This window comes from Homarus americanus, unplaced genomic scaffold (genome assembly GCF_018991925.1).
Source record: "Homarus americanus isolate GMGI-L3 unplaced genomic scaffold, GMGI_Hamer_2.0 scaffold19318, whole genome shotgun sequence".
NCBI lineage: Eukaryota > Metazoa > Arthropoda > Malacostraca > Decapoda > Nephropidae > Homarus > Homarus americanus.
In genome coordinates this window covers 3,206,364-3,222,055 of record NW_024732238.1, presented here as the reverse complement: position 1 = coordinate 3,222,055, position 15,692 = coordinate 3,206,364, and the positions used below count along the sequence as shown (strand labels likewise).

The 15,692-nt window shown below is 43.3% G+C and overlaps 1 protein-coding gene across 2 annotated transcripts in view; it reads left to right on the top strand.

Moving 5' to 3' along the window:
• LOC121868318 (gamma-aminobutyric acid receptor subunit alpha-2-like) overlaps nt 1-14,684 on the top strand; it is a 33,749-nt gene extending 19,065 nt beyond the window's left edge. Inside the window, exons 5-11 of one of the 2 annotated variants that reach the window (XM_042368795.1) lie at nt 2,206-2,344; nt 4,780-4,862; nt 5,763-5,897; nt 7,407-7,535; nt 7,946-8,046; nt 8,959-9,111; nt 12,531-14,684. In XM_042368795.1, the coding sequence (XP_042224729.1) occupies nt 2,206-2,344; nt 4,780-4,862; nt 5,763-5,897; nt 7,407-7,535; nt 7,946-8,046; nt 8,959-9,111; nt 12,531-12,668 (878 nt within the window). In that variant the 3' untranslated portion in view covers nt 12,669-14,684. The remainder of the gene's footprint in view (nt 1-2,205; nt 2,345-4,779; nt 4,863-5,762; nt 5,898-7,406; nt 7,536-7,945; nt 8,047-8,958; nt 9,112-12,530) is intronic. The other variant, XM_042368796.1, reaches the window with a different exon arrangement.
• Nucleotides 14,685-15,692: the final 1,008 nt, after the last annotated feature.

Sequence of the window (15,692 nt, the reverse complement as noted above, 5' to 3'; positions counted from 1 at the left end):
TTCCTCTCAACCTCCTCCCCCACCCCTCTTTCCTCTCAACACTTCTCCCCACTCCATCCTTCCTCTCCCACCTCCTTCCTCTCCTCCCCACCCCACCTTTCCTCTCAACACTCCTCCCTAATCCACCTCTCCTCTCTCCACTCTCCCTCCTCAACCCCCAACCCCCAACCCTTACATAATACTCATCTCCCCTAATAACCCATGGTATATTATATTCCCCATGCCCCTAGTGTAAGCCTCCCCCATACCGCGTTCCTATACCTGTACTTCCATCACTGATCGTCGCCCCAAAACCAGCAGCTCTGGACCTCTCCTCTTGAAACACACTTCTAAACTTCATATAATTCTGCCATTTCCAAAGTAGTAATACGCTTCCACACGCTAAGTATCTGTATACACAACCCGGGCTAATGTTCATATGATAATGGCACTTAACTTGGGTTGTGTTGTGAAGCGGATCAGAGGGAAGTGGGTCAGGTTAAGTCAGGGATCACCACAAGAGCTTCAAATGTGTATGTTTGGGCCCCACGCTTGATCATCCTAGGTGTCTTGCCCGCCACGCTTTAACGTTCATTAAATTAGAGAGATTTTTCTTTTTCTTTTCACTTAAAGTTTAGAGATTTATTAGTGACAGAGAAATAAGAATTACTTTTAATGATACAAGATACATTAGCTAAGGTTAGGTTAGGTGTCAGGTTTGGCTGTGGGTCTTGGCAGGTGTTCGCATCATACCTAATTTGTGTTCTTAACTTATCCACTCTACACAAACGACCACTAAGAATATCATACTCATCTCATTCTTACTCTCTCTCACACTTTTTCTCTCTAACCTTTCTCTCCTCTTTTTATATCACTGTCTCTCACTATCTCTCTCTCTCTCTTTCACTCTCATCGTCACTCTCGTTGCTTCACTCTTTCTCCCCCACTCTCCCCTTCTCTCTCATTGTCTCTCCCTTTCTCCCTAACTCTCTCCATCTTTCTTCCTCACGCTCCCCGTCTCTCTCATGGTCTCTCCCTCATTCTTCATCTCTCTCGTTGCCTCACTTACTCCGTCTCTCTCATTGTCTCCCTCCGTCTCCCTCATCGCTGTCGTGTTCATCACTGAGGGGAGGCGAGAGAAAATGTTTTTACGTCTCCTGTGGTCATATTAGCGCCTCGAGCGGAATACCTGGGCCAGTTCTCTGTGGTTTGTTTAGGGAAAAAACAAACATTTATATTCTGTGGGTGTTGGTGAGACTCGTGTATTTTCTGTCGTGAGATGAGAGAGGATTTTGTGATTGTGGGGAAGAATCGAGTAGTTTTTGTGGTTGTGGGGAAGAATCGAGTATTTTTTGTGGTTGTGGAGGAAGAATCGAGTAGTTTTTGTGGTTGTGGGGGAAGGATCGAGTATTTTTTGTGGTTGTGGGGAAGAATCGAATAGTTTTTGTGGTTGTGGAGGAAGAAACGAATATTTTTTGTGGTTGTGGGGGAAGAATCGAGTATTTTTGTGGTTGTGAGGAAAAATCGATTATTTTTTGTGGTTGTGGGGGAAGAATCGAGTAGTTTTTGTGGTTGTGGGGAATCTCTTATCATTTCACAAGCTTCATCATGATGTTTGTTAACTAGATAACATATTTCTGCGTTTAAGCACACACATATAGAGAAAGAAACATATGTTTTATATTAGTTAAGAGAAGTCCTTAGTTACCCATTAAAGATTAAGTTAAATAGAAAACGCATAATTTCAAGGTAAACTTCACAATAAGGTAATTATATCATAAGTAAATACTAAACCAGTTCTACACGGTACTTTAATGATGAGATTCACTTTAAAAAAATAAGGTTTAGAGCAAAATTACTGTGATATGGTGATATTTGTGGAAAAAAATATTCTTAAATAGAATATGGTGAAATTATTGCAAAAAAATATTATATGCAGTTTTTCTCTTTTACAAACAACAGCCCGACAGGTGTTACCTCCCCTGCGGCCCTCCTTGACCGCAAACAACTTACTAAAATTATTCTCTGGCCACAAATGCCCCTCCCTGGCCACAAGGATTCCTCCCTAGCTACAAACACTCATCCCTGGCCTCAAATACCCTTCCCTGGCCACAGAATACTCTTCCCTGGCCACAATACGCTTCCCTGGCCACAAATACCCCTCCCTGCCCACAAAACACCCCTCCATGGCCACAAATACCACTCTAATGTCCATACTCTCCACAGCGACATCCGGTTCTGAAATCCGGGACAAGGTGTGGCGGCCTGACCTGACGGCGGAGTACGACATCAAGCCTCAGGGAGCCCAGTCACACGGCGACTTCCTCAGGATTCAGCGAGATGGTCACGTGACATGGAGCCAGAGGTAAGTGAGGTGAGGTGAGGTGATGGGGTTTGATGACGGGGTGATGGAGTGAGTTGAATGAAGTAATGAGGTGATGAAGTGAGGTGAGCGAGGTGACGGGATGAGTTGTTCGATGAGTCTAACACCCACAGACTACAACCATCTAGAAGAGTTTCAGTGTCTTGGATAACTAGGGAACGTCTTCTAGTACAAGGTAGACAAACAGTGGACAGATGTTGGCGGTGAAACGTGATGTTAACTCCGCGTTGTGATGAGTCGGCAGAAAATGCAGCTAAGTGACATTATCATGATGTGAGTTAGTGAGAGTTAAAGAAAATAAGAATGAGCTTCACTTGTGCCCTTTTATCACCGTGCGACTGGAGTTGGCCAGGGGGATAGTGAGGAGGAGGGGGGGGGGCTGACGTGCGCAGACACAAGACGCGGCGTAATTGGCTGCGACATTGGTATGACCCGGATGGACGCTGCTGCTTGGTTTTCATAATATTAAACCCAGGTCCTTAATGATTCACAGGCTGTCTTTTCTCATTAGTTGGATTTAAGAGAACGTATTTTCTACCACGAGAACTTTAGTTTAATTTCCTTGGGTCTTTGGTCACAGTTTTTTGTCAAGTTGTCTTTATGAGTCGAGTAAGTCTAGTTTGATGTCTAACCGCTCAAGTTAGGGAACAAACTGACCGTACGAACTATGTACTATGAAACAGGGCCTTCATCTGTACACACAAAGGTTCGTGCGATGAATATTCCTGGTAATTTAAGATGTAAGAATGCACTTAACGTCTTGAGACTTGCTCTAAAATAGTGATAAAAATAACTCCCGCCCAAAATATAGCACAACAATGACACTCGGACTCTACCTTAACAATATGTCTTCATCCTGTGTCAGTTTTGAGTTGAAAATAAGGAAGAGAAATTTCCCCAAACACCCTGTGCATTAATTCTGTTCCCTGATGTTAAATGGAGGTTTGTAGTTAAGGTTAAGGAAATCTGTGTATCTATGATGTTATTGTGGATGTTGTGTTTTATCTCAGTTAAACCAGTTAGGTGTATCGTTAGATCATACATTATCAGGATTATTCATCGTGCGAGCGCTTGTGAATCCAAACTGTGTGTGTGTGATAGTGTTCTAGCGTAATACACAACTTACACTAAGCTTAGCGTGTTTATATTGAAATTTGTAGCTGCCCAGTTAGTTGTGTGTGTGTGTGTGCTCCAACGTTCAATAACACAAAAATTCAGCCCTATCCTTTGTTCCAACGCGGTACAGGGATGGTAACTCTACTTGAACAAATGCTGCAACACTTTTAGTGCCGAAGTATGCAAATGAAGAACCTCATTACCATATACATATCTTTTTCATTACTAGTTAGTGATATCTTAGCCAACGTTCCAACCATTTTCACTAAACTTTGTGAAGTGATGGTAGTGTAGTTTACCTGAACAGGAGCAAATTGGGTTATCTAATTTACAGGGTTTTTATAGAGTCCCTTAATGTTTGTCTTTACAGAGTTGCTTTACAGAGGCCCTTGATGTTTGTGTTTACAGAGTTGTTTTACAGAGGCTCTTGATGTTTGTGTTTACAGAGTTGCTTTACAGAGGCCCTTGATGTTTGTGTTTACAGAGTTGCTTTACAGAGGCCCTTGATGTTTGTGTTAACATAGCTCCTTTACAGAGGCCCTTGATGTTTAAAGCCCAGAGTTGCTTTACAGAGGCCCTTGATGTTTGTGTTTACAGAGTTGTTTTACAGAGGCTCTTGATGTTTGTGTTTACAGAGTTGCTTTACAGAGGCCCTTGATGTTTGTGTTTACAGAGTTGCTTTACAGAGGCCCTTGATGTTTGTGTTAACATAGCTCCTTTACAGAGGCCCTTGATGTTTGTGTCTATAGTTCCTACTGCTGCCACATGTACTACTTTATATACTACTACAATCACATGTACGTACTCCTGACGGTGCTACAGGAGGTGAGAGAGGGAAGGGATTGAGTGTAATTGGTACAACTACGCTGCCTATTACGGCCGAGCCAACTGCGCCTCTCTGCCTATTAACCATCTGGTCAATTACCTTGTTAAGTTAGTCCCCAGCACCTCCTTCTACTGGCGTTGCTTGCCCCTCGCGTATGTCTCGTGACCTTAAATGCATTAGTCATCTGGTATGCAAGATCACCCCACAAAATATGTAACAAGTACTTAAAATGTCGCAAATTTCCGTAAATACTCCCTACAAAATGTAAATAATCCCCAAAATATCACAACTTTCCCTAAATATTCCCTACAAAATGTAAATAATCCCCAAAATGTCATAACTTTCCCTAAATATTCCCTACAAAATGTAAATAATCCCCAAAATATCACAACTTTCCCTAAATATTCCCTACAAAATGTAAATAATCCCTAAAATGTCATAACTTTCCCGAAATATTCTCCCCATTTTTTTCCAGGATACACTACACCTTCCCCTGCCTGATGGACTTAAGCAGTTACCCCTTGGGAGCCCACACTTGCTTCCTAAGGCTCAACAGCCGTGAGTATTAGAGCTACTGTTATTCTTCCTCTTCCCTTTCCTCCTCCTCACCTTCTTCTTCTCTTCTCCTCTTTCTCCTTGTTCCTCCTCATTCTCCCCGCAAGACTTCTTCCTTCTTCCCACTGCAATATCTCTTCCTCCTCCCGCAAGTCTTCTTTATCTTCTTTCCACATGATCTCCTCCTCCTCCTTTGCTGTCCACAAGACCTCCCCTGTTTCTTTTCCTTATTCTACAACACCTCTTCCTCCTCCCTCCTTAGGAAATCGACCCCGTCCTCCTCTGTCTTTTCCTCCTCCTCCTTCTTCCTCGACAAGACTTCCTCCCTCTCCCCCTTCTTCCCCTACGAGACCTCCCCTTCCCCACCAAGGCCCTCCTCCCTCTTCTTCTTTCCCTCACCAAGCCTCCCCTTCTTCCCCTACAAGACTTCCCCTTCCCCCTTCTTCTTTCCCATCATACAAGAGCAGCTGGTATCGTGTTACTCCACCTCAATAATAATACATTAGGTTAAAGATGACGTGGTTGTCTGACGTCATTCAGATTCTTACGTAAAATCACCAATAACCAAATTATTTCTGTGTTCAGCTAAAATTCTTCATGACAATAATTCTCTCGTAATTATTTTCGTAATTAAAAGAATAATTTATGTATTAATTATTTATATTTTGATTACATTTTGTTTTTGTCAGAATAATTTATTGTTTTAGTAATGTAATTATTTTCGGTTTGTTACCCATTGTGACCCATTATGACCGCTTGTGATCCCTTCTGACCTTGACCTTTCGTGACCTTCCTAAAATGACTGACGATGACCTTGTGATGACATCTTAATGACCCCTGATAACCCTTTAATGACCGTCTAATGACCCTTTAATGATTGATGACCTCCTGATGACCTTACAGTGGGGTATGAGAGCTCGGAGTTGGACCCCAATTGGTATGGTGACGCAGCTGTGGACTATAGTGAAGTAATTATGTCTCATGGCTACGAACTATGTGAGGTGAAGACAGAGAAGAAGACTGCTAATTTCTTCCACAGTAAGCCTTAACACAGTCCAAAGTCTTAACACGGTCCATAGTCTTAACACAGCCCATAGGCTTAACACAGTACTAGGTCTTAACACAGTCCTAGGTCTTAACACAGTACTAGGTCTTAACACAGTCCATAGCCTTAACACAGTCCAAAGTCTTAACACAGTCCTCAGTCTTAGCACAAACCTAACACCGCTATAATGTTAGGTGTTAAGGGAGTTTTAACACCTACTCTAATGGTTGGTGTTAAAAAGTCCTAACACCACCTTGTGCTAAGTATTAACACTCTCATAACACGGTTATCTTTAAAGTATACATCATGCATATATACATAAGATAATACATATAAATAATGTATACATGTAAAAGTTCTTCTATGGATACACTGCATTATTAACTATCTAAAAGACAACAAATTTCATAATGGCCTCAAGACTACACCAAGACTCTACCGTAAGTAAATTGGTTCTCTGTTGATCAGTTAGGTGAGGAAAACTAAAGTGATGTTAAAGGAAGTGTTAATTATTCCGGGAAGGGCTCGAGGCACCTCAGATTATTAGGTAAACTTTGAGGGGAAAAAATTTCTCCTCAGAGTCGCCAGGTAATAAGTCACAGGTGTTACATAATTAACCCGCGCTCTAGGGAGGGGCTGTAAACCTTCAAACAAATGTTCTTCACCACGCCTCAGACCCCGAACTGGTAGAACGAGTTAACTAACAGATAGAACGAGTCAACTAGCTACGTAAGATAGTTATATACAGTTCAAACAGATATGTAAATTAATTATACCTGTGGTGACCTGGTCTGTGTTGTGAATTTGACCTTTGACCTGAAGAAACACAACGGGCTCTAGAGGTCAACAGGGTGTAGCTCTTCCTGGTCACGAGGTGCAGCCGTCACACTAACAAGGAGAGAGAGAGGTCAGAGCCTGTACTGATATAGGGACACAGTAGGTGGAGGTAACAATAGCTCTCCCGCCCACAGTCAACTTGCAGGTGGTGAGACACATGAGTGGTGATCTGTCTCACTGACCTGGTGATGGCTGTGTGTCGCTAACGTTGTGTTGCATTTTAGAACTGTTATGTGGGTGATGAAGAGTGATGTCTCTCTTATTAACCTCCGCACCCAAGATCCAAATATTCGCTTATGGTACAAATAACACCACAAAGTTAACCAAGAGTTGCCATGGTGATAGTTTCTACAATAATAACACATACTATTTAAGGTGATAAAGAAAACGCGGATATGAAACATTTTCCAGGGGTGACTATCATAAATATTCTTTCGATATTTACTATTTCATGCTAACGGTTCGTAGGCAGTGTTTACATTCTCTCAGACAATGTTTAATATTATTTCTCATCACCTAATTAAGTTCTTCTCTTACTTCATAGCTTAGGTGATATTACAGGCTATTACAGTAGTATAGAATACAGTAATTCTAGATACAAAGGTACACTAGTATACAAAAGTGTCATGGTGAAGTGTAACTAATGCCATCCCGACCCACAACAGAGGTGAAGTGGCAGCTAGTGGTCGAGATGGAGCTGGAGTCACACAGCAGGTGGCAGGTGAAGCACACAGTCATCCCCATGATAGCCACTGTCACTACTGCCTACCTCTCCTTCTTCATCAATATCCGAGGTAAGTCTCTCTCTCTCTCTCTCTCTCTCTCTATCTCTCTATCTCTCCTCTCTCTCTCTCTCTATCTCTATCTCTTTACGTTCAGTTCACCATTATGTTAAAATTTCTCTCTCTTTTCCTCTCACAAAAGATAACACCAACCTTCGTCCCACTCTCCCCTATTCACTCCCTTCCTTTCCAATCCATTTCCAACCTACTCCCACTTCCTCCCTTTCCAACTCACTCCCAATCCCTCTCTTTCCAACTCGCTCCCAATCCCTCTCTTTCCAACTCACTCCCAATCCCTCTCTTTCCAACTTTCTTCCTCTCGCCTTCTGTCCCTCCTTCTCACATCCACTCCTTCCCTTCACTTCTCCCGTCCTCTCTTCCTCCCTGACACACCAGTAGCCTCACCCACGCTCTTGTTACAGCCACCAGCGCTCGGGTCATGCTGTGTATGATGTCGCTGATGACTGCCGCCGTCATACACGAGAGTACTTACAACAAGGTGCCGCCAGCCTCCGCCACCATGGTAAGGTTTCCACTGTTTATTGAGTACAGCGACGTGCGGATAGCTTTAAGTCATCATACTCAAGGGATTAAGTCATCATACTCAAGGGGTTAAGTCATCATACTCAATGGGGTTAAATAATTGTATTCAATGGTTTAGCATATATTAGTCACAAGGCTATCTCACTTTACTCTGGGATAGTGTCGTCATCAAGGGGTTAAAGCCTGACCCCGTAGAACAATTACGTTCATCAGATGCTGCTGCTGAGATCATCAACCTGAGTAGAACTGTGACCAGGAACCTACACCATCAGTGGTCTGGGCGCCAAGATAATGAAACACACAATAACAGCACCACCGTCTGCCTCGCCGCGTCCGTGAGATGCAGTGGGCAAGTTTGGCATAGTTGTGTGGAGTCTTGTTGTCCGGGAGTGTTTCTGGCAGCACTGACGCAGCTCTTGGGCGATGATTGTTTACGCTACTCTGTGTTAAGTCATTCACACTAATGGTATAAATCTTTATTGGAAAACAGTGTTAGTTGATGGACTGATTCTTCATGTTAACAGCTGTCTGGTCTAGGTGGGGGAATTATTGATATCGTTTGAGTGAAGTAGCGCCAGAGTGAAGAATTAGAAGACTTTATAGTGAGTTCAGGAGCCTGCATCTATGGCTACACCTGTCACAAAGTTACAGCTGCTCACCCACACTACTCAGGTGGATGATTCAATAAGTCGCTTTGTCTCCCTTGGATGGCAACAGTATTCGCAGTCCAACTTTTCTGGGACTTCTTCTATTACCCCCCCCCCTCCCTTAGGCTGGATAGCGGCATTGTTCCTCTGTTACTTGGCCTCTTTGTCTGTCTTTCTGTTTACATTTATAAATTACTGTACTATAATGATGCAGTACCAGGTAATGACATGTTCCTCCCCGGCAGGCCATCGAGGTGTTCACCGGCACGTGTCTCACTTTCATCTTCGTGGCGACGGTGGAGACTGTGATGATGGACGTGCTGTCTCACTTCCACGCCAAGGGTCGCCACTCCGCCTCTCCACACACCTCCTTCGCTCTTGAGGTCCGTGGCTACAAGGTAGTAATACGAGAGGCGGTAAAAAAGTTTTGCAATTCAGGGGTAAAACAATGTCAGGTTCAGAGAGTTTGGTAACATCAAATTTAATACTTGGGTGTTTGTTTCAGCTAGTTTGAGTAATATGATACAATTTATTGTTTCTGAGTAAGAGATTGATGAATGACGAGTGAGAAAATTACAAACTTGGGTAAAATTGAACATCGGAGTGTGGTAAAATACTAAAGAAAATTCCTGGACGTCTGGTGGGAGTGTGGCACAGATGCCCCTCATACACTGCCATGAGGTAGACCAAGAAGTTCAAGCGTGAGGATGACGCTCAGTCAGGACGGCCTTCAGATGCCATCGTCGAGGCAACTGTAGACAGAGTCGAGAGGTTATGTGTGACCGACGTACAGTATCAAAGCAATGTCTAAGGCTTCTGCAAGATGGTTTCCTGAAACCTCGTCGTTCGGGTTCGACACCAAAGGACGGCTTCAGGTCTTGAGCTCCTTGAACTGTATAAAGCCGGTCCAGCCATTTTTCTCTCCCGACAGTTATTGGGAGATGAGACCTGGATTCATTAGGACTCCGAGTCAAAGTTGAAATCCATGCACTGGAAACACCCGAAGTCTCCGATCTGGGGATACCAAAGGGACTCTTTTGTTGTACTATTGTGCCGGACGCATAATATTACGTTGGCCTAATGCAAACACTGAGTGACGTCATCCGAGAGAACCAATGAGGATGGTCGACTGGCGGTGTATTGCTGCTGCTGCTTCTCGACGTTGTGTTGGTCCACACCTTTTGTGCCACATAAATGTCTCTTCACGACTGTGGGTTTGAACAGCTTGACTACTCTCTTTACTGCCCTATTCTGACTCCAGGTAGCAAGCACCTGCTTCAAAACCTGAAGTCAAGCCTCCGACGCCGCCGCTTTCAGGTTAACTCCCGGGGATTAAGTGTCAGTAATGGCTAGTGCTACTTGTGAACAGGGCTGTGCCCTTCTGAGGCCCGAGTTAGAGAGGGCCAAGGAAGAAATCTTGAAATTAAAGGAAGTGATAGCGAGGATGAAGGAAGAAACGAGACAAGGAAAGCCCGTGTTTGACGAAAACACAGGCGAATGGAAGGTTTTGAGGAGAGGGACGACCAAACTGGTGGTGAAAAAACCCACCGAGGATACGACAACAACAGCTAAGTGTACCAACTCTTTCAGTCCTTTGATAGACGAATTGGACGTTAACATAGTCAGGGACAAGGCTGACAAGGAAGGTACGAAAACCTTAATTGATGGTGATTCCCAGGTACAGTACCTGGACAGAGCTTTTTGTGGTAAAAATAAAAATAGGATGAGGGTGTGTTTGCCAGGAGCTGGAGTGGGGGATATAGTTGACAGGATGGACAATATCTTGTCTGGTAATGGGAACAAACCCATTATCTGCCTCAGTGTAGTAGGAGGCCGGTGTGATATTGGCCGGTGTAGGAGTGAGGAGCTTCTTGATAAGTTCAAGAAAGCTATAGGACGTATTAGGTCGAAGGGAGGGATCCCTGTCATATGTGGTGTCCTGCCTAGAAGGAGAGTTGGCAATGAATGGTTGTCAAGGGCAGTTGGTGCCAACGGCCGTCTTGAAAGATATTGCAAGTCAATATCAGTCCCATTCATTGACAACTGGGAAAACTTTTACTGTAGAAGGGACCTTTATGCTAGGGATGGGGTGCATCTGTCTAGGGATGGGTTGGCAACCCTGGCTGGCTCTCTCGAGAGGGTAGCTCAAAAAATGTTGAAGTCTTTAAACTGCTAGGAGAACAAATGAGCACGGGGGTGGAGGAGACTGCAGTGGGAGCGGGTAAGCAAAGTGAAAGGTTACAGGGAAATAGTGCTAGGAAAGATGACAAAATTAAATTAGGCAGGGAGTTAAAACCTAAACGCGACAAAGAGAGGGCTCAGAACACGACTAACTTAAATGTCTGCTACACAAACAGTAGAAGCATGAGAAACAAAATGGATGAAATCAGGGCGTTGATATGTACTGAAAAAAATCGATAGCATTCACCGAAACATGGATAAACCTAGACTCGTGGAGTTCCCCAAGGCTCAGTACTTGGACCATTATTATTTATTATATACACAAACGACATAGATATCGGCGTAGATAGCAACATAAGTAAATTTGGTGATGACACTAAAATAGGGCGTGTACAGTAATTAAATCTGACGAGGACTCCGCAAAACTACAAAAAGATCTAAACCAATTTTTCGAATGGTCTGAAAAATGGCAGATGAAATTTAATGTGGACAAATGTAAAGTACTCAGTATAGGAGACGTAAACAGCGAAACCAGATACCAGATGAACACCGATGTTATTGAGAAATCCAACTGCGAGAAAGATTTAGGAGTAATGATAAGTCGGAATCTTAAGCCAAGTAAACACTGCGTATTTGCTCGAAACAAGGCTAATAAAGTACTTGGGTTCATACAAAGGAGTGTTAGTTACAAAACTAGCGAGGTCATCCTAAAACTATATCTTGCGCTTGTGAGACCTCACTTGAATTATGCAGTTCAATTCTGGTCACCCTATTACAGAATGGATATAGAATCCGTAGAAAGAACTTAGAGGAGAATGACAAGACTAATCCCGGGTATTAGGAACCTTGAGTACAGAGACAGGTTAAAGCATCTTAATTTGCACTCCCTCGAGAGACGTAGAATGAAGGGCGATATGATCGAGGTGTATAAATGGAAGGCAGGGCTAAACAAAGGGGACATTACAAAGGTACTCAAACTATCCAACCAGGAGCGAACTCGTAGCAATGGTTTTAAATTAGACAAATTCAGATTTAGGCGCGAGATAGGTAAACATTGGTTTGGAAATAAAGTAGTGGATGAGTGGAACAAGTCACCAAATATCATCATTAACTCGAATACGCTGGATAGCTTCAAACATAGGTTGGTTGGAGATATGAGCAATAGGGGTTGGGAGTAAATGGGACTGCCCAGTATGGGCCAAGAGGCCCACTGCAGTTTCTTCCATTCTTGTGCTCTTATGGTCAAAACCTGAAGTCAAGCCTCCGATGCCGCCGCTTTCAGGTTAATGAGGCGCTGAAGGAGGAGGAGCCAGCAGAGTGAGTTTGAAGGACGAGTGAGGGTAAGAGTATTATAGTTAAGAGAGACTTTGGTTAAGAATAAAATATGGATGTGGTTCTGTCTTTTTATTATATACCCAGATTGCAAAACTTTTTGACCGCCACTCTTAAGAGTATGTATGTGTGTGCGTGTGTGTGTGTGTGTGTGAGTATATGTGTGCGTGTGTGTGTATGTATATGTGTGTGCGTGAGTGTGTGTGTGTGCGTGTGTGTATGTGTGTGTGTGTGTGCACGCTAGCCCTCTGACAAACAACATCAACAGTGACTATAACTCACCACTGACTTCTCTCCCTCACAGCCTGATCTGACGGAGGAGCGAGGAGGTTCTCAGATCAGCATGGCTGCCCTCTGGTTGGACCGATGCTTCCGAGTCCTCTACCCCGCTGGCTTCATCGCCTTCAACGCCGTCTACTGGGTGATGTACAAGTCCTCATAATCCGGTCTACGGCGCCTCCTTCAACGCCGCCGTCTATACTGGGCTAACATACAATTTCCCTGGACATACAAGGACCTCACAACGCCGTCATCTGCTTCATCTGCTCTAGTGAAAACAAAACAAATCAACAACGATCCTATGAATTCACAAGGACTGACTGACATTCTTAAACCCGTTAATAACACAGTTTCATAATACCTGTTCCTGCTACATCCAGATCCACTACAAGATAGAGTGATGGTGGACATGAAGTCTCTGTTATTATGACACGAAATACTTTTTTTCATTGGCGTTAAGGTCCTGTGGATAGACATGGAATTGGAAACTTGTCAAATGTGTTCAAGTCCAAAGAGACCTTAACCTAACCAGAGTTACCGGTGTTTCTCTCGGAACCCGTTCACCTCACCTAGCCTAAGTTAAGTTAACCAAACCTCAGCTAAACTATAACCAATGACTGGATCTCACTCCTAATGGCCCTAACCTCTGATGAGCCTTAATCATCATAGATAAGACCCATCCGAGCTGACACCCATAAACACGTACCAGTCATCGTGTATAAACAGCTGACGTTCTCTTAGAAGTTCCTCTAGAGACTAAACGCTGAAACTTCGTAGATGCTAAGCTGGAACTTTTCACCGCAACACCTGACCATCTTCTCTGGGTTGAGAGAGATACCTGCCGTCCTGAGGTTATAATGAGTACCGGCTGCCTCGCCTCCCCTCCCCTCGCCTCCCCTTCCCTCGCCTCGCCTCCCCCCCCTCACTATGGCATCATCTTCACTTGTAAATATTGACAGTCATTCAGTGTTGGTGCTAAAGTTTTCCGTCTTTAAACTGAGATCATTTATTCATTATATTTTCAGCAGTGACTTGATGCCTTCTAGTAGTGGGTTGATGCCTTCTAGTAGTGACTTGATGCCTTCTAGTCGTGACTTGATGCCTTCTAGTCGTGACTTGATGCCTTCTAGTAGTGACTTGATGCCTTCTACTCTTATGATTCTTCAACATTCCTCTGTAGTTTATGCTCACTTTAACCTGTTGTTGTTTAAACCCTCTAATTACAGGCATTATGGGTAGGTCTTTCGATAGGCTATAATAGACTTGTGTAATGTCAATGAATTTGTCGTTCTTGGTTCTAAAACACGATTTCTTTTTTAGTTTAGTTTTCCTTTGTGAATGTTCTGGTCTTCAGTTGACGTCTAATAGTGAGTTGAAAATGTAAAGGTGGTTCCTCAAAGAGCGATTTTCTTTTGATTGTTGTTGTTGTCGAAGTGGGTGGAGCGAGGGAGTCCCAAAAGAACGTGTTACTCTCTCTCTCTCTCTCTCTCTCTGCTTCCTAGAGCATCTTTTACAGACTGGAGAACACTGCAATTTTTTTTTCGTCCCCAAACTTTATATAATGGAGCAAGTCCTTTTGTGTCAGGTCTCTGGAGGATACGGTGTAAGCTTCTTCCGTACAGAGTAATGAGGGCGAGTTTCAATGTGTTAACTTACACTGTTGTGAAGAAAAAAACAGGACTCACCAACACCACATAATACAGTACTATGTGTGTGTGTTGCTTCAGCGGGACTAGAGAGAAGGAGTGAGAGGGAGGGAGTGTGAGAGGGAGGGAGGGAGTGGGAGAGAGAGGGAGGGAGGGTAGGGAGGGGAGGTGTACACATATCAAGTGTTTTGTACAGAGTTGTGTTCAGTATTATATATAAGCAGTTGTTGTTTTCTTGTATTTATTTTTAAGTTCCAACAGATTAAGTTTATTCCAAAGTGTTATATTTATGTATAGTGTGACGTCAAAGGCTCTACCTGTGGTGTTACAACCGGTGTGTGTCAGGAGGGACAGCGGCCACACCACAGCACCGAGGTAGAGCACGGCGCCATCTGTCGATATATAAAGACTAAAAGGAAAACCAACACTTGATTTCTCACTAATCTTAAGTTATATAATAATAATAATAATAAAAAACAAACAAATAAAAACTTTCAGCCATGTAACGAAGAAAATAATAAAAAGTAAAATATTTCTAACTCTCATTATCCAACAACAATAACAAACATAACAGCAACACAATAATAATAATAATAACATATATAAAAGTATAGACTAACAGCACGATGAAACTAATACTTGCTTTTATTGTGTTGACAAAGAGATGTGATGTTTTGATACCAGTTGATCCTGAATAATGTTTGGGTGTCGTCATCATTTTGAAACTTGTTTGACTGTACTTGTATTTTTAGCTGTACCTGAACTGTTGTTTCTGAATTGGTGAAAATACAAAAATGAATAATTTAAAATTTCGTAAAAAAAAATGGATTCCATTTGTAATGTTAGGAAGAAGTGGGTGAAATCATTCCTAACTAACCTAACCTAACCTAACCTTACCTAATATAATCTTTAGGACTTGGGCCCAAGAGAAATGAGGCCCAAGAGAAATGGAGCCCAAATAGAAATGGGGCCCCAATAGAAATGGGGCCCAATAGAACTGGGGCCCAAGAGAAATGGGGCCCATTTAACCAAACGCCAATATCACCATGCACGATAGCGCGTTCCATTGCAGGAAATAATTCTGAAACTCCTCACTTCAAAAATCTCCCAAAGTGAAAACTTCCTGCGAGTGAAAGGAGACTATTGCTTCTTTACGATACTTATATCCGGATAACAAAGAGTCTCATCCCTTGTGTCTCTCCCACATAAGGGCGAGACTTGCTTGAGACTCTCACACCAAGGCGGTATACATCAGCGAAAGCAGAATGTTACGCCACTGTGACTGCTTTACAGCTTAAAATTTTTGGGGGAATTGGAATTTTTCTCTCAAAGGAGTGTGAAATATCCTAAGGTGGTGGGGGGTGTGGTGGCGGGTAGGGGAGGTGGGCAGAGGGAATGAGGGTGGGTGGTAGGTAGTGGGGAAGGGGTGGGGATCGAAGGGTGGATGATGGTTAGGTGGGGGGAGTGAGGTGTCAGGGTGGTATGGGGGGTGGGGGGTGAGGGAGCATCAAGGACTTGTGTGAGGTGTGTGTGAACTTTGT